At 62.1% G+C, this 17,980-nt stretch overlaps 3 protein-coding genes across 5 annotated transcripts in view; all 3 read right to left on the bottom strand.

Moving 5' to 3' along the window:
• The window catches only part of RAB11FIP3 (RAB11 family interacting protein 3), an 80,902-nt gene extending 78,335 nt beyond the window's left edge, over positions 1 to 2,567 (bottom strand). For both annotated transcript variants that reach the window (XM_059484445.1, XM_059484446.1), the window contains exon 1: positions 1,879 to 2,567. In XM_059484445.1, coding sequence (XP_059340428.1) covers positions 1,879 to 2,457 — 579 coding nt within the window. In that variant the 5' untranslated portion in view covers positions 2,458 to 2,567. The remainder of the gene's footprint in view (positions 1 to 1,878) is intronic.
• A 2,315-nt stretch (positions 2,568 to 4,882) lies between these two features.
• Positions 4,883 to 12,056, bottom strand: DECR2 (2,4-dienoyl-CoA reductase 2). Of its 2 annotated transcripts, none has more exons than XM_059484295.1 (9): positions 11,950 to 12,056; positions 11,807 to 11,875; positions 11,419 to 11,470; positions 10,230 to 10,365; positions 9,597 to 9,721; positions 9,036 to 9,129; positions 8,277 to 8,381; positions 7,124 to 7,312; positions 4,883 to 5,842 (listed from the first exon to the last, which is right to left on the bottom strand). In XM_059484295.1, exons 1-9 carry the CDS (start codon positions 12,045 to 12,047, stop codon positions 5,808 to 5,810), a joined length of 903 nt encoding a protein of 300 aa, XP_059340278.1. In that variant the 5' UTR covers positions 12,048 to 12,056; the 3' UTR covers positions 4,883 to 5,807. The 2 variants fall into 2 exon arrangements, with proteins under 2 accessions (XP_059340278.1, XP_059340279.1); XM_059484296.1 differs by having other exon boundaries at positions 7,095 to 7,312; positions 11,950 to 12,052.
• A 1,347-nt stretch (positions 12,057 to 13,403) lies between these two features.
• LOC132080964 (nucleoside diphosphate kinase, mitochondrial-like) lies at positions 13,404 to 15,537 on the bottom strand. The gene is made up of 5 exons (XM_059484392.1): positions 15,450 to 15,537; positions 13,995 to 14,125; positions 13,816 to 13,917; positions 13,630 to 13,730; positions 13,404 to 13,567 (listed from the first exon to the last, which is right to left on the bottom strand). Exons 1-5 carry the CDS (start codon positions 15,535 to 15,537, stop codon positions 13,447 to 13,449), a joined length of 543 nt encoding a protein of 180 aa, XP_059340375.1. The 3' UTR covers positions 13,404 to 13,446.
• Positions 15,538 to 17,980: the final 2,443 nt, after the last annotated feature.

Here is a 17,980-nt window from a genome sequence, read left to right as displayed (position 1 = left end):
ACTAAAAGGAACCCTGAAGGTGTAAATAAAGGTTGTGCCACAACCATGCCTGGGGTGCTGTGAGAGAGGGGTCAGGGTGTGATGGCTGCCTGGGTAATCACAGAGGGACAAATTTGATCTGCTGGGAGCTTACAGACACAATGACCAACCCCTTCTCCTCCTCCCTCAGCGTGCCCTGCTCCTTTCCAAGCTGCAGACTCACACCAAGTGTGACCTCCTGCACACACAGGCACCCCCTTTCCTCCTGTGCCAGTCCCCTGCAGTGCCCAGGCACTGCCACACCAACGTCCCCAAGGTGCCCAGGCCCAGCTGTGCCAGGAGCTGCCCGTGCCAGCCTCCTGCTGAAGAGAAATGGCTTTGCAAAGCATCATTTAGGGCAGCACAGGCTGTGCTCAGCAGGAGGGAACAGGGAGCTGCAGAGAGCCCCTTCCCACCCAGATCCATGTGGACGGACACCATCCAATGGCACAAATCCTCTGGGGACACCCCCTGAGCTTTGGGGTGACCTTAGCAGCCCACAGCCCCTCCTAAGCCATGCCCTGAGGTGTTTTCCAGGCTCAGTGAGACCCCTCTGGAGCTCTGGCCCCATCCCCACGCTGGCACCGGGCACTGCTGGGCTGAGCTGCACCCCCAGAGCCACCTGCCACGTCCCTGCCACCTCCTGTCCCCATTTCCCACGTCCTCGGGCGGCTCCTGCCAAGGGACACACACGAAGGGACACAGTCCCCGGGGAGGTGGCACCGTGTGCAGGAGCCTCCACGGACTGTCTGCTGCTGCCTCCTCTGCTGGGGACAGCAGTGGGACATGGTGATGGCACAGGGAGCCTGGCACGGTGGCACAGGGAGCCTGGCCCACACAGGACAGGGCAGAAGAGAGGATTTAGGAATAAAACCTCTCTGCTGGCACAGGTAGAGGTACCTGAGCTCACACCTTGAGACCCCCTGCACACAGAGTGCCCCCTCAGCAACACAAAGAAGTTCCCTGCCTCCACCCTGAAGGGCTGTTTTTCTGAAATAAACGCCTTTGTTTTATCTTTGAGAGGTGTTTCTAGCAGGAGGACAGGGATAAAAAGCCCTCCTCCACCGAAAGCCTCCTTCACACATGATTTGCTTTGTCATGGCACTTAAATACCCGCGCAGCAGCCAGGGATGGAGAACGAGAGCGGACCTGGGCAGGCACAGGGAAACTTCACAGCAATACCTGCGTTCCTTAAAAAAACCAAAATCTTCTTTTCCTGGTAGCGATGCCAGCCCAGGCCAATGCACGAAACACCAACAGATCCATCTCCGTGCCCCGGTGAGCGCTGCCGGAGCTTGCTCCATTTTGGGTCAGCCCAGGCAGCTTCAGATTACATCGCTGTCATCTGCGGCAGGGGAACAGCGGCTGGCCAGGGCACAGGGCAGCAGAAAAGGGAAAATGCACATTGAGGCTGTCAGAGCTCGACAAGCGAGCAGGGAGCCAGGGAACGGCCTGGGCTGGAGAGGCCCTGAAGGATCCCTCGCTCCAAGGCGCTGCCAGGGCAGGGCTGCTCCCGTTGTGGGGTGAGCGCGGTCAGCAAGGGCGGCACGGAGCAGCCCCGGGATAGCCCCGGGATGTGCCCGTGCCCAGGCGAGCCCCGGGGCGGCAGCGATGGAGAACAAAGAGCCGCGGGCTGCCGGCGGCTCCGGCTCCTCCCGGGCGCAGCGGGGGCCGCTCGGGCCGGCGTGCCCTTCACCCGGGCGATGCCAGCGCTGTCCTTGGGGACACTGAGCTCTGCAAGGGCCGCAGCCCGGACAGAAGCCACCATCACCATCACCCTCACCCTGGGGCGGCGGGGCCACCGGGCGCCAAGCGGTGCCGCCCCCCGGTGCCCACGGTGGACAGGTGCCCGGTGCTCACCTGCTCGGCGCCGTAGGCCGTGGCGAACTGCACGAACTCCTCCACACGCACGAAGCCATCGCCGTCGCGGTCCAGGGCGTCGAAGACCGGCCGGAGGCGCGGCTCCTCCTCGGGCGGGGGCTCGGCGGAGCCCTCCGGGCCCGGGCTGTCCCCGGCCTGCCCCGGGCACCAGGGCGCCGGCCCCGCGCCGGCAGCGGCGGCATCAAGGGCCCAGAGGTCCAGATCCAGCTCCGGGCCCAGCTCTGCCTCCTGTTCCAGCTCCGGCTCCAGGTCCAGCTCGGGCTCCGGGCTCAGATCTGCCTCCCGTTCCAGCTCCGGGTCCGGTTCTGGTTCCAGCTCCGGCTCCGAGTACAGGTCCAGCTCTGGCTCCGGTTCCCGTTGCAAGTCCAGGTCCGGCTCCGGTTCCAGGTCCAGCTGGGGTTCTAGGTCCAGCACTGGAACCGGTTCTGGTTCCAGCTCCGGTTCCAGGTCCAGCTCCGGTCCTGGTTCCAACTCCGGTTCTGGTTCCAGCTCTGGCTCGGGCCCCGGTCCCGGCCCCCGGGGCAGCGGGGGCTCGGTCCCAGGCGGACGCGGCTCCATCTTCACCGCCGGCGCTCCGCGCCCGCCGCCGCCCGCCCCGGGCCATGCCCCGCGGCCATGCCCCGCTCACATCGGGGCGGTGCCGGTACCGGTGCGGTCTCCGCGGCACTCACGGCTTTGTGCGAGGAACGCCGGCCCCGCCCGCCGACACCGGGGGCGGCCCCGCCGGTCCCGCCCTGCTCGGGGAGCGGCGGCTCCGAGAGCCGGGGCCGCGGGTCCTGCCCGGGACCGGCGATTAGGGGAGGCGGCGGCGGCACCGAGGAACAGCCCCGCGGCCCGCCCGCCCTCGCCGCCGCTCCGGGGCCGCCCGCGGACAAGCGGCAGCTCCAGCCCGGCCGCCGCCGCAGTAGCCGGGGCGGTGACGTCACTCGCCTGCCCGTCCGGTTGGCCCCGCCCCTCCGCGGCGCGAGCCCGTGCCGAGACCACGCCCCCTGCCCGGCTCGCGCGCGACGGGGGCGGGGCCGGCGGAGAGGGGCGGGGCCAGGGGAGCGCGAGCACGTGGGACCGGGGGGGGGCACCGTGAATGGGGACCCCAAATTGCCCGGCTGGGAAACCGTGCCCGGGCCCCCAAACCTCAAACTCAAACCGTGCTCCGGGACCCCAAAGACAAACCCAAACCGCACTCTGGGACCCCGAACCCCAAACCATGCTCTGGGACCCCAAACCTCAAACTCAAACCGTGCTCCGGGACCCCAAACCGTGCTCCGGGGCCCAAAACCCAAACTGCGCTCTGGGACCCCAAACCACGCTCCAGAACCCCAACCCCAAACTGTGCTCCAGGACCCTAAACCAAACCACGCTCTGGAACCCCAACCCCAAATACAAACCGTGCTACGGGACCCAAAACCCAAACTGCGCTCCAAGACCCCAAACCGTTGCCCTGGGACCCCAAACCCAAACTGTGCTCCAGGACCCCAAACAGCCCTCCAGGATCCCAAACTGTGCTCTGGGACCCTAAACCAAACCATGCTCTGGGACCTCAAACCCCTGTGAGGGGATCTGTGCAACAGGACTGCCCAGCTGCTCCAGGTGTGAGCCCCAAATCCCCCCGGGGAGATGAGCCGTGCTCCAGGACCCCCAACGCCAGTGGGGCAGCACTGTGTGCCCCGGGATGCCTGAGCTGCTCCAGGGGGGAACCGAGCACCAGGACACCCCTGGGACCCTCAATGGGTTAATTCATTAATTAATGCCCGTGCTTAGGGCTCACAGCCTGCAGGCTCCGGGCAGCTGCAGTTTCTGCTGGAGCACCGGGATGGCCCTGCTAACACAGCCCTGAGCTGCCCCAGCAGGTGGAATTACAGCCCCTGGGTATAATTAGCAGCAAACTTGATGAGCAAGAGCATCCCTGGCCCCAGTGACCCTGCCCAGGCCATGGCTGTGTGTGACATCTCAGGAGCAGCCTGGTTGGGCCACCATGTGTCCCTGAGCACACTTAGCCCCGAGAGCCAGAGCTCAGCAGCATCCCCAGGGAGGATGTCACCCCTGTCCTTCAGCCCAGTGCTGGAAGGATGGGAGCCCCCACTCCAAATCCTCTTCCTCAGCACAGCCATTCCTAAAGGTGAGCAGGGCAGGAGGGGGCTCCTGGCTCTGTCCCACGGGGGGAAGCCTCAGGCATCCCCTGCAAAATCCCCTGGGCAACACGATTCCCAGTTCCCAGACAGCTCAGGCTGTGGGTTCCTGCATGGATGGGGCTGGAGGTGCCTGCAGGGCAGGAGGTGACAGCCCTGCATGGGGCTGGCAGGGAGTGAGGTCCCAGAACAGGGATGGAGGTGACAGCCCAATGCTTTGAGGCAGCTCTGCAGCCCTGCATGGGCTCCTGCAGCTCCAGGCTGGGCCCAGAGCTCTGTCCTTGCCCTGGTGCTGGGGACACGTGGCCAAACTCAGCTCCCTCCTCCTGGGGTGGCCACGGAGCCAGGACAGCCCTGACAGTGCCCAAGTCACCTGGTGATGGTGGAACAGTGAAATCCATGGAGCCTCCCAGAGCAGGGCTGCAGGTCAGAGATGAGGCTGCAGCTGGGCAGGAGGGCCAGCACACACCACACAAGCACCTTCTCCAGGAGAAAACACATCCTGGGATCCAGCAAGAGCAATACTGCAGCCAAATCCCCAGAGCCCAGGCAAAGGATGCACCCAGATGCCAGATCCCAGCCCAAGCACTGCATCCCCATCCCCCTGAAGGGCTGAGCCTCTCACCAAAGCCCTCAGCACCTCTGCTGCTGGAACCACCTTCCCAGAGCAGGGGCTGAGCAGCTGGCAGGTCCCCAAGCCCCTGGCCTGGAGCCTTGGGCACCACAGAGCCCAGGACCGGAGCCACACAAGGCCCTGGCAGTGGGAGCAGTGGCTCTTCCCCTCCCTTAGTGCCCAGTTTGGAGCAGTGAGCTGGGCAAGGCACCGGTGCTCGTGCAGCACAGAGAGGCATCACTGCTCCAGGGGGCAAGTTCTTTATTTGTGGCCTGGAGGCAGGAGTAAAACCTGGCAAGTCTACAATCAAATAGGAAATACAATTAAGTGGGAGAACAAGCTTCAGTGAATCCAGGGTGAGTCTAAAAACTACCAGCAGCAGCAGCAGAAGGGTGCACACGAGCAGTGTGCACCCCCAGGGCACCAGGGACAGGGCTGGCTCCAGCAGTGCCATCCTGCAGCCCAGCAGGAGGAAAGGATTGCATTCCAGCTCTAGCCCTTTGCTTGGTCTCAGCCTGAGTGCCTGGCAGGACACAGTGTGACAGACAGATGGCTGTGGACAGACCACTGGACACATAGTGCACAGCTGGGCCTGGGGCATCTACCCTCACACCGCCTCTGCTCCCAGCTGCATCCCAGGACCACCGTCCCAGCCAGGACCCCTCAGGGGACACAGCCACCTCCCCCTGCCAGGGTTTCCCCTCCCAGGAGTTGCCAAGGCAGAACTGAGCCCCCCACACTGGGTGACCCCGACCCCAGGCAGGCTGAGCGATCCCCCTCCCAAAAAGGAGCTGCTGCTGCTGCTGCTGCTGGGGCTCCTGTGCAGTGCTCAGGCTAAGATAGGGGAGGAAGAGGATGGGTACCCACGGGTGGCACTGCCTGGGGCTTGGCAAAGGCCACAGGAGCAGCTTGGAGGGAACCACAAAGGGCCAGTGACCATCTGAGCCCTCCAAGCTGTCGCTGTGTCACAGCCACAGCAGCTCAGAGGGCAGCAATGGCACAGGGTGGGCTTGGTCCCCACCCAGCACCCCAGAGCTGTGTCCCCCAGGCAGACACAGGACTGGCAGTGTCACCAGAGGCTGTGGCTGTCGGCACTGGCTCTGGGAGATGTCCCCACACGGTGTCCCAGGTCACATCTGTCTCTCTGTCAGTCAGTCCCAGGCTGTCCATCAGTGGGGTTGGTTTGCTCCTGCAGCCCAGACATCTGCAAGAGAGGGTGGAGGTGGGGACAGAGCCCTGCTGGGGCCTGCCAGCTCAGGGAGGCTCCCAGGAGGAAGGCAGGACACCCCTTCCCTGCCAGGCTGCAGGAATCCATGGAAGGAAGAGGCTCTGGGGACTCTTTGTGCTCAATCCTGCTGCTGGGGCACAGAAAATGGGCATCAGGTTTCTCTAGGGGAATCTCAGAGGTGTCTGGACAAGTGTCCACAAGACACCACATCACAAGCCAGGCTCAAAGGGAAAATCCAGCAGGTTCTGCTCATCCCAAGTCATCCCTAGAACTGGCCATGAGGACACTGTACCCACTGCTCCAGCAGCCGTGCCCCAGGAGAATCGTGGTTAAGAATCATCATTTAAGTTGGAAAAGCCCTCTAAGACCATTAAATCCAACTGTTCCCCCAGCACTGCCAAGGCCACCACTAAAACATGTCCCCAAGTGCCACATCCACACGGTTTTTAAATCCCTGCAGGGATGGGGACTCCCCCACCGCCCTGGGCAGCTGTGCCAGTGCCTGACTGTAGGAATGTGCCCCCTGTTGACCAAGTGACAAAATTATCCTTTGTGTCCTTAGAAAGGAAAAAAGGCCAAAAGTTTCTCTCCTGGATCAGGTAAAAGGACACCTCACAGACTTGGGGACTTCACCTCAAACTGAAGGATAGCCAATTGGATAGAAGCCAAAAAGTACCCCCTGAGCAATTTACTAGAAAAATGAGACAACAAAGGAACTAATGGCTTTTGTGAGGTGTGTTACCAGGAGCAAGAACCTCTTGCACCTGGCTGGGTTTTTCTCTGTAAAGAGTTTTGTTATTTTGCCTTTTCTTAAAACTTTTTTGTTTCTGACACTACCACAGAAGCCATCCTGCTGATTTTATGCCACCTGAGGTATAGATCTCCAAGAGCTTATAAGACCTGGCTCAAGGAGACCATTACATCACCTGTCCACCCCTTCCATGAAGAAATTTTCTCTTAACACCCAACCTACACCTCCCCTGGGACAGCTTGAGGCTGTTTCCCCTTGTCCTGTCCCTGTTCCCTGGGATCAGAGTCCAAACCACTCAGCTGTCCCCTCCTGTCAGGAGCTGTGCAGAGCCACAAGGTCCCCCCTGAGCCTCCTTTTCTCCAGGCTGAGCCCCTTCCCAGCTCCCTCAGCCTCTCCTCACAGCCCCCGTGCCCCAGGGAACAGCAGGGATTCCCTGAGGAGCCCTGCTCCAATCCCACGAGGGGGAAATGCAGTCACCTAGAGTTTAGCAGAGGAGGAGGCAATACCCAGCAAGGCAGAGAAGCTGTTGGGGGAGGTGAGCCAGCTGCCCCCGTCCACGACCAGGGTGGTGCCGGTGACGTAGGACGAGAGGGGGCTGGCCAGGTACAGCGCGCTGTGCGCGATCTCCGTCTTGTTCCCCGCGCGCTGCAGCGGGATCGCCGAAAACTGGTTGGACTTCTCTGCAAATTTCCCACCTAAAAGGAGCAGGAAAAAGTCAGTTTGGACCATGGGAGGATTGTCCACCGCCATGGCTGGCCAGGCACTGCAGCACTGCCCGTGGGGATGGCTGAGTGCTCCAGGGAACTGGGGTGAGATCCTGGCACAGCCCTGGGATAAAAACCCGGGAAGATTTAAATGAGGAAGGTTTAAATAAATCACCAAGCCCAGCAGGGATTTTGTACTGACCCAGAGAGCTCAAGGACCTCAGAAAGCTTTAGAACCAAGGAATGGTTGGGCTGGGAGGGATCTCTCCTTCTCCTCCTCCCCTGCCATGGCAGGGACACCTCCCACTGTCCCAGGCTGCTCCCAGCCCTGCCCAGCCTGGCCTTGGGCACTGCCAGGGATCCAGGGGCAGCCACAGCTGCTCTGGGCACCCTGTGCCAGGGCCTGCCCACCCTCACAGGGAACAATTCCTCATTCCCAATATCCCATCCATCCCTGCCCTCTGGCAGTGGGAGCCATTCCCTGTGTCCTGTCCCTCCATCCCTTGTCCCCAGTCCCTCTGCAGCTCTCCTGGAGCCCCTTTAGGCTCTGGAAGAGATTCTGAGGTCTCCATGGCCCCAGAGCAGAGCACCTCTAACCCTTGGAGCATCTCCATGGCCTCTGGACCTACTCTAAGAGTTCCAGGTCTTTCCCACCCTCTGGGGCTGCACCAGCACTCTGCTGATGGACTACAAGAGCCAACCCCTCAGGCAGGGCAGAGTTTTGGGGGAGCACATTCCATCATGGCATCAGGGAGCCCAAACTGCTGCCAAAGCAGTGCCCTGGGAGGTACTAGGGATGTGGGAAGGGCTGTTCCCACAGAGCTGTGCCAGCCAAGGCACAGCCCAGCAGCAATCCCCATGAGCTGTGTGGCACTGTGGGTCCCTCCCAGTCCCACCCCCAGTCCCCTCCCAGCAGGGCAGTGCCAGGGCAGGGCTGGGAGCCCAGGTGCCTCACCCAGGCGTCGGAAGCCCTCGGTGCCCGTGATGGGGCCGGGGGCCAGGCTGTTCACACGGATGTTGTTGGGCCCCCACTCCACGGCAAGGTGACGGGTCATGGCATCTGGGGAGGGATTGCAACAGCACTGAGAAACAGAGCCAAGCCACGCCAGAAACTTCTTGGGAGGGGGGGAAAAATGCCACAGAACAGTCTGGCTGAGAGCAAAGAGCCCTGGAGGGGAGAAGAGCCTCATCCCAAACCCAGGCATGCAGCACCCACACCTATTCACCCCCACTGCCCCTCCCCAAGGTTTCTTGTCGCAGACATCTTTTATGGAAAATCCTTCCCTTAGGATTTTTCCTTCTGAGAAGCTGAGAGGCCTCAGGAACAAAATGTAAACATTGATTATCTGCTGCTGTGGAATGCAACAGGTGCATCTGTGATTGGGCCATGTTGGATGTTTGTAATTAATGGCCAATCACAGCTCAGCTGGCTCGGGCTCTCTGTCCGAGCCACAAGCCTTTGTTATCATTCCTTCTCTATTCTATTCTTAGCCAGCCTTCTGAGGAAATCCTTTCTTCTATTCTTTTAGTATAGTTTTAATATAATATATATCATAAAATAATAAATCAGCCTTCTGAAACATGGAGTCAGATCCTCGTCTCTTCCCTCATCCTCAGACCCCTGTGAGCACCATCACAGCATCTTCCATGCCAGTATTTAGGAAGGACTGGCTTCTTTTGTGGCTCAGAGCCCCAGCAGGGTGTGTGCAGGTACCTATGGCAGCCTTGGCAGCCCCAGCGTGCACCTGCAGGGCCTGCCCTCGGTAGCTCAGGGTGGCCGTGATGTTAACGATGACCCCGCCGTGGTCCTGGGGAAGGAAAGGAGATGTGGAGTGAGGCAGGGAGCAGCACAAAGACTCACAGAGGGCTCTGAGGGACAGGAGAGCTGGGCTTGGAGGGACAGTCACCCACAGGCACTGCCAAGCCATCACTGGGGCAGCTCTGATAAATCTCAGGGGTGGGGCAGCCAGCAGGAGAGGTGGGACATGCAGGGTAGAAGGAAAGGCCAAGGGAAAGTGGAAGAGCTGGAAAGAGAGCAGGAGATCAGCTCCTCGAGGTGGCAGAGCATAGAAAGGTGCTGCAACAGCACAAAGCCCCAGGGCAAGGGACAGGAGGAGCCCCAGTTCAGGGCTGGGATCCCTGGAAGGGAACAGAGTGGATCTGTACAGGGAGGCTCCGGGTCCTTGCACTTCCCTGATTTCCCCAGGAGCACAGTGGGGTTTGACACTACCCCTGCCTAGCAGAGCCTCTCCTCAGAGCCCCCTGTGCCACTTACCCGGAAATATTTCTCAAAGAGCACCTTGGAGGTGTTGAAGGTGCCCAGGGTGTCGATGTCGATCACAGTCTTGAAGGCGTTGAAGGACAGGGCACTGGCTGGGCACAGGAAATTCCCTGCAGCACCTGAACCACAGGGACAGACAGTCAGGGCTGGGACAGGTGTCAGGGCCCTTCTGGGACAGGGAGGGTGAGGGACAATGTCTGCATGCATGAAGACAGCCCTGCTGAGGGATAAACTGGGGCTCTGGGTGCCCAGCAGCACAGCCAGCACGAGGGGAGCAGGGATGATCCACACCCAGACAAACAGGGATGGCCAGGCAGCACACACAGATCTCTGCTTCCTCTGAGCCCCCAGGAAAACACCCTGCCCAGCAGTGAGCCCAGACAGCTGGGAGCCCTGGCAATAGTGCAGTAGGAGGGATAGTGCAGAGGGGCTCCAGAGCATCTCCATGGCCTCTGGACCCACTCTAAGAGCTCCAGATCTTTCCCATCCTCTGGGGCTGCACCAGCACTCTGCTGATGGACTCCAAGAACCAACCCCTTAGGCAGGGCTGAGTTTTGGGGGAGCACACTCCATCATGGCATCAGAGAGCCCAAACTGCTGCCAAAGCAGTGTCCTGTGCAGCCTCACCATTGATGAGGATGTCAATCCTCTGGAACTCCTGCAGTGCCTCATCCACCGCGGCCGCGATGGTCTGTGGCTGCCGCACGTCCATGCACAGGGGCAGGCACTGCTGCCCTGTGGCTGCCACCAGCTTCTTCGAGGCCTGAAATGACAAAAAAACCACCTGAGAGAGCCTGGCTGCAGCCTGCTAGCCCTGGGGCAGCCAGGGAAAGCTCCTGCAACAACCCAGCACGCTGGGCAGGCTGAGCCCAGGTACCTGCGTGGGCTGCCATGGATCAGCACAGCCCAGGCAACATCTCTGCAGGGCAAGGACAAAGGTTGGACCCCAGCAAGGCTTTTTTTGGCATGAGCCCAGGCATAATTGCCCTTTAAATCCAAAGAGTCAGTGAGCAAAAGGGCAAGGACAGAGCAGCCAGGTGTCAGGCTGTGAAACAGAGCAGCTCTGCAGCTCAGGGTTTGTCACGTGCCACCCCTATGGCTCATTAAGAGTAAGATTTTCCCCAGCAAATTAAGCACAGGGGAAACACAAGCTCAGCAGCAACTCCACACAACACCCAGAGCTGCTCCAACTTCTGTTTTGGGCTCTGTGAGAGGTCCTGAACCCCAACAACACACAGTTGCACAAGCAGCTGGAGTCCTGGACTGCAGATTCTGTGGCCTCAGAAGACTCTGGCCCCTGAGGACTAAAAACCTGCTGAGCCAGCTTCTTCTGGCACATGAGCATAAGGGGGTGGGAAATGACAGCCAATCACACCTGCACTGTCCCCTCTGCCCCAAAACACAGGACACCTGTGCAACCCACAAACCACACAGCCCCCGGCATCTGCTCCTACTCCACACTGAGCTTTCAGTCCAACCCTGGGCTCTGCCCTGCTGACAAAACCTCCCCCACAGCTCATTTCTGCCTCTCTCCCCTACAAAAAGACATCATGATCATGGAGTAGTCCTCACAAAGCAGGTTCCAGGTTAAAAGAGCTGTGCTGGAGACGGGGTGGGTGCAGCCCCAAACCCACACCCACACTGCTGGAGTGTCCGGGGCTTGCAGGCTGGGAAGCAATGGGAAGCACTGGGAGGCAATGGGAAGCACTGGGAAGCACTGGGAAGCCATTCCTCCTACTGCACTATTCCCAGGGCTCCGGCTCCACAGGCAGAGAGCAGAAGGATGTTGGGGGCTCGCAGGTGAGCCCGCACTCACCTCGGCCACCCGCTGCAGGTTCCTGCTGGCAATGACGGTGCGGCAGCCGTGCCTGCGGGGAAGGGGCAGGTGAGACGGGCCGGGCTCCCCAGCGGCACCCCGGGATCAGCTCGGGGGCTCCCCGAAGGAATCGCTGCTGCTCCAGGCCCGCGGGACGGGGAGAGGCAGGGCCCGGTGCCCGGAGCCTCCCTGAGGGCTCTGCCGGCCTCGGCTGCACATCCCGGGCAAAGGGATGGGACGGGGGAGAGAGAAGAGAAAAGAGAAGAGAAAAGAGAAAGAGAAAAGAGAAAAGAAGGAAAGTGAGGGGAAAGAAGGGAAAAGTGGGGAAGAGAAGAAGGGGAAAGAAGGAGAGAAGGAGGGGCCGGTGCCAGGGCAGGGGCTCCCGCACCTCATGAAGATCTCGGCGATGCGGAAGCCGATGCCGGAGCCGCCGCCGGTGATGAAGGCCACCTGGCCCCTGTGGGACAGAGGCACGGTGAGAGCCGGGCCCCGGGGAGGCGGCCCCGCGGCCCCCGGGGCGCCGGCACTCACTGGAGCAGGTCGGGGCTGAGCAGGTGCCGGTACTGCGGCAGACACTCGTCCCCGTCCTCGTCCGGGGGCACCAGCGCGGCCATGGCGGCCTCGGCCATGGCGGGGGTGCTGCTGCTCACTGCGCCTGCGCGGGCGCCGCCGCCGTCGCCTGGCAACGGGGAGCGCTCCGGGACACAGCGACACCGAGCGGCCATGGCGGGAACTGCAGCGCGGGGAGACCGGGGCTGTCCCAGGGCTCCCGGTGAGATCCCGGTGAGATATCACAGAGATAACCCAGAGACATCCCAGTGAGATATCCCAGTGAGATATCCCAGTGAGAGATCCCAGTGAGAGATCCCAGAGACATCCCAGTGAGAGATCCCAGAGATATCTTAGTGCTTCCAGAGATATCACAGACATATCCCAGAGCTAGCCCTCTGATCCCTGTGCTCCCAGTGACATCCACCGTGCCAGTGCTGTCCCAGTGCTCCCAGCGCTGTCCTGGAGCTGTCCCAGTGCTCCCAGTGATATCCATTGTACCAGTGGTGTCCCAGTGCTTTCCCAAGTGTCTCAGTGGCCCCCGGTGCCACCCAGCGGTGTCTCAGTGCTTCACAGCGGCATCCCAGCGCCTCTCAGCGGTGTCCCAGTGCCACCCAGAGGTGTCCTAGTGGTACCCAGTTGTGTCCCAGTGCCACCTAGCGGTGTCCCAGTGGTTCCCAGTGGCTCCCAGCGTCGCAGGGTGCCCCCAGTTTTACAGCTCAGACCCCAACCCGGTCTCTTCCCGTCACTTGCACAGCCCAGTTCTTCACAGAGCCTCCCAGTACAGCCTGAGTGCTCCCAGAGCCATCCCAGTCCATCCCAAAACTTCCCAGCACTATCCCAGTTTCCCACAGAGCTCCCCAGTACCGATCCAGTGCCCCCCAGGAACAGTCCATGGACACCCCGAGCTTCTCAGAGTCTCCCAGGGACATCCCAGCGCCTCCCAAAGCTTCCAGTACCAACCAGTACCTTCCATGGATGTACCAGTGCCTCCCAGAGCTTCCCAGTACAGCCCCAGGGCCCTCTGGGGACATCCCAGTTCCTCCTAGAGCTTCCAGTACCAACCAGTACCTCCCACACATGTACTAGTGACATCCCAGAGCTTCCCAGTACCACCCCAGTGCCCTCTGGGGACCTCCCAGTGTCCCCCATGATCACCCAGTGCCTGCCAGAGCCTTCCTGGGACACCCCCAGTGCCCTCTGGTGTTACTTCAGTACATCCCCAGAGCTTCCCAGTGCCACCCCAGTCTCCCAGTGACATCCCAGTGCCTCCCAAAGCTTCTCAGTGCCTCTGCAGGGACATCCCAGAGCTTCCCAATGCCCTCTGGGGACATCCCAGTGCCTCCCAGTACAGCCCCAGTGCCCTCTGGGGACATCCCAATGTCTCCAGAGCTTCCTGGTGCCATCCGAGGGAGGAGACCGGAGCCAGAGCTGGGGACACGGGGGTTTATTGGGGTTTGGGGTGCCCCGGCTGGGGCCCTAGAGCCCGTAGATGTTGTCCCTGTCGCTGCTGTCCCAGGCCACCAGCTCGTCCCGCCGGAACCAGAAGCCGATCTCCCTCTGGGCCGTCTCGGTGGAGTCGCTGGCGTGGACCACGTTCCTGCGAGGGGACAGGGATGGGGACAGTGCCACGGCCCCGGGGTCCCGCCCCCGCGGCCCTACCTGGTGATGTGCACGCTGAGGTCCCCGCGGATTGTCCCCACGGCACTGCTGTCCCCAACCATGGCCCGCGTGCACCGCACCACGTTGTAGCCCTCCCACACCTGCGGGACAGAGACAGGCACAGGGACAGGGACAGGGACAGCTGAGTTCCCCGCGCCCCCCAGGACCCCCGGGCTGTCCCCTCACCATGGCCACCACCGGCCCCGAGGTCATGTAGGCGACGAGCGCGGGGTAGAAGGGCTTCGGCCGCAGCTGCTCGTAGTGCTGCTCCACGAGCCTCCGGTCCGCCTGCGGCAGCGGCGGTGACAGTGACACCCGGGCGGTGTCCCCGTCACCCCCGCTCCCGGAGCGGTGTCCCCGGCTACCTGGAGCAGCTTCATGGCCACCAGCTTGAAGCCGCGGCGCTCGAAGCGCTGGATGATGTCCCCGAGCAGGCGCCGCTGCACCGCGTCCGGCTTGGCCAGCAGCAGCGTCCTCTCCTGCAGCGCCGCGGGGGCTGCGCGGGTCACCGTCACCGCCACTGTCACCACCGCGGGACACCGGACACACCCGACACCGGCACGGCGGCAGCAGGGCCCCGAGCTCGCCCCCATGGCTGTCCCCATCCTCGTCCCCATCCCTGTCCCCATCACTGTCCCCATCCCGGGGCGTGTCCCCTGGCCAAGCTGTGCCTCTCAGGCTGCTGGGGTCCCAGGAGACGCGTCACAAAGCCCTGACGGGTGTTGGGGACATGTCCGTGGCCAGAAAACAGCCTTTAAGCCAGCCATGTCTGTGCCTTGTCCCCGTGTCCCCGTGCTGGGCACTGTCCCCTGCCTGGCCCCGGGTCTTCCCCCCGCCCGGTCACAGCGCTCCGCTGCTGGAGGGGAAAATCGGTGACCGAGGGTCGGCAGGGTCCGGTCCCGGTGTCACCCGAGGGACAGCACGGTCCGGTCCCGGTGTCACCCGAGGGACAGCACGGTCCGGTCCCGGTGTCACCCGAGGGATAGCACGGTCCCACACCGCCGCTGGCCCTGCCGCGGCTGCGCCGCAGGAGGGGACAGCAGCCCCAGGGGACAGCGCATCCCGTCCGCTGGAGGGACAGAGGGGACAGGAAGGAGGGGAAGGGAGAGAGGAGGAAGGGAGGGGACATTTCATTCCCAATCTCTTCGGGCTCCCGTCCCGGGCTGGGGGTGGCCCCGGTGCTGGCGGGGACAGGAGCCGGACAAACCGAGCCCGTGAGCTCCCCCGGGCACTGCTGGGCACGGTTCGGCTCTGCCAGGGCACTGCCCTGTCCCTGTCCCCCGCATCGAGGTCCCCCCAGCACCGCCCTGGGGACACTGAACCCCTTGGGACCAGCTCCGGGCTCTGTCCCACCCTGGTACACGGGGCTGGGGACAGCAGGGCCTGGCACTTGTCCCACGAAGGGGTGACAGGAGCCCGTGAGCCGCCACCCTGGAGGGACCGGGGACACTGCGAGGGGACGGGGCACCGAGGGGACAGCGTGGGAACGGGAGCTCTGAGGGGCGGCACAAGCAGGGAACCGGGAACAGGATGGGGATGAGGACAAGGTCCCCAGGAGCAGGGCAGGGAAGGGGCTGAAGGCCCCCAGGGATGGGGACCGGGGACACTGGAGCAGGGGTGGGGACAGGGTCCCCAGGGGTAGGATGGTGAGGACAGGTCCCCAGGGGCAGGCTGAGGGTGGGGACAGGTCCCCAGGGGTAGGATGAGGTTAGGGACAGGGTCCCCAGGGGCAGTACAAGGGTGGGCACAGGGTCCCCAGGGGTAGGATGAGGTTAGGGACTGAGTCCCCAGGGGCAGGACAGGGACGGGCCGTGTCTCACCGGAGCCGTAGCAGCGGGGCGCGGCGGGGCTCAGGCCGGGCTGTCCCCGCGGGAGGCTCCGGGCCAGGCAGCGCCCCAGGGAGCCCATGGCGGCCCCGGCGGGTCCCGGCCGGGCTCGGTCGCTCTGCGGAGGCTTTAAGGGCCGGGGACGGGTCAGGATTCCGTCCCTCCCCTTAAAGGCCGCCGCGCCTGCTCGGGACATCCCGGGCCGGAGCATCCTCCCCATGCAGAGCATTCCAGCACGGAGCATCCTGGCACGGAACATCCCGGCTTGGAAGCCCAAATTCTGCCAGGGTGGGAGCACAGCCCACGGCCACCCCGAGGGGAGCCAGACCCTGCCAGGACCCAAGCCTGGATCATGCTTTGCCCTCGATTCAGCAGCAGGGAGACGCCGGGTCAGCCCATGCCAGGCTGAGCTGGGGCACAAGGGCAGCCAGGGCAGTGTCCCCCAGCGGGCACACACCTGCCCTGGGCACAGGGGGTGCTGGGGAAGGGCTGCAAGGCCCTGCCAGGTGGGACCCCTGTGATCACTTCTCCAAGGCCCATTCCAGACCCAGTTTGGGAAATCACTCTGTGCTGGGCTTCCCTGCACTCTGACACCTCATGGGAGAGCAGCCTGGCAGCTTGGAGCCTGCTCCCCAAATCTGTGCTCATCTGAAGGACTGAGGAGTGCCCTGAAGAAACAAGTGAGGGTTGGGCTCGATCCCAGTGTCCCTGTTCCCACCCTGCCTTCCCAAGGCACAGGGATGGGGGGACAGAGCCCCTGCCACAGCCTGGGGGGCTCTGGGGACCTGCTGTGCTCAGCACTGTGACAAAAACACCCCAGTGCCTTCCCATTGGCAAATGGATTCAACAGGCTATGGAAAAGAGCCCCAAACAAGGGGCTGGAGGTGGGAAAGGCCCTCTGCCAGGCCAGGGGGAACAGCACAGAAGGGTGGCAAAGGGGAAAGAGGTTTTAGGACAAGGGGTGGCAGATTGGAGGCTGGGCTTCGGTCCCCTGGCAGCTGCTGGCACTGACCAAGGGAAAATCTACTTTCACCCTGTGTGAAGCCAAGAGAAGCAGCATGAGCCTGGAGAGGTGTGCTGGGATGGAATCCCTGCAGCCCCAAAGGGAAGTGGTGGAGGAGGAGGCTGCCAGCTCTCCATGCCCCCCCGTGCCCCCCAGGGCAGGGCAGAGCTGCTGGGAGTGCCCAGGAGGAGCTCAGGAGCAGGGCCAGGGCTGGACCCTGCACTGGGGGCTGCTGCAGTGTCACCAGCAGGAACAACGAGGACTCCAAGTGGAGACAGGGGCACTGCTCCAGGAGTGGCTGGCAGGGAGTCAGGATGGCACAGACCATCACCCTCTTCCTCCCTCTGGAGGCAGCTCAGCCCTCACTTGGCAAGGCCTGGAGCAGGTGAGGCCCATCCTGGGCACCTGGACTCTGCTCCAGGGCAGGGAGCACAGAGATCCAGCTGGTGCCAGCTCAGAGCCTGGATGCAGGGATGGCACAGATCATCCAAGGAGCATCCACCATCCCCCATGACAAACAGGCACAGAGAAGGGGCTTGTCCACAAAACTGAATCACAGGAACCATGGAGGAAGTGCTGCCACACTGCAGCTCACCCCTGGCACCTGCCAGCTCACCCCTGGCACCTCCCAGCTGTGCAGGTGCAGCCACAGCACAGCCACATCTCCAAACTCTCCCAGGAGAACATCCCAGGAGTGTTCCCTTCCCAGAGCCTGGGGCTGCTCCTGCTACTGCAGCTGCCCACCTAAACACAGGGAATTAAGAATTATTCCACAGAATCATGGAATGGTTTGGGTTGGAAGGGACCTCAAAGATCATCACACCCCCTGTCATGGGCAGGAACACTTTCCACCATCCCAGGCTGCTCCAAGCCCTGCCCAGCCTGGTCTTGGGCACTGCCAGGGATCCAGGGGCAGCCACAGCTGCTCTGGGCACCCTGCCAGGGAGCAATTCTTTCCCAATATCCCATCCATCCCTGCCCTCATTCAGCCTAAGGCCATTTCCTCATGTCCTGTCACTCCATGCCTCTCTAATTTAATCTATTAAATATAAAAATTAGGACTAATATAATACTGCTTCCTGACCAGAGAAAAGAAATTATTCTCAGGGAAAAGAAACCATTCCCAGCTGCATGATCAGAGATCCACAAGCCTCACACAATCTGCTCCTGCCTGACTGGAGCCTGGGATTGTACCAAATGCCACCACTGTGTCACTGGGCAGAGGGTGAAGTTCAGCTCCAGGCTCCCTGGGAATGGGGGATTTCTTCCTTTTCTTCCTGCAGGCACTTCATGATCGATTCACACACTTGTGCTGGAGGGAATGAATGGATCACCACAACACAGGAGGAGAACAATGAGGAGACAGCAGAAGAGGCCACCACTGATCTGCACCTTCCAGGAACTGCTGGACTTGTTGGGATTTTTGCTGGCTGCTCCTCATTCCCGATCCTGGGAAAAGCTGTGGATCACTGCCTGTTCATTTATATTAAATGACCTACAGGGAAACGAACCCAGCCCCAAG

This window comes from Ammospiza nelsoni, chromosome 17 (assembly GCF_027579445.1).
Source record: "Ammospiza nelsoni isolate bAmmNel1 chromosome 17, bAmmNel1.pri, whole genome shotgun sequence".
Taxonomy (NCBI): domain Eukaryota; kingdom Metazoa; phylum Chordata; class Aves; order Passeriformes; family Passerellidae; genus Ammospiza; species Ammospiza nelsoni.
This window is presented reverse-complemented; position numbering and strand designations above follow the sequence as displayed.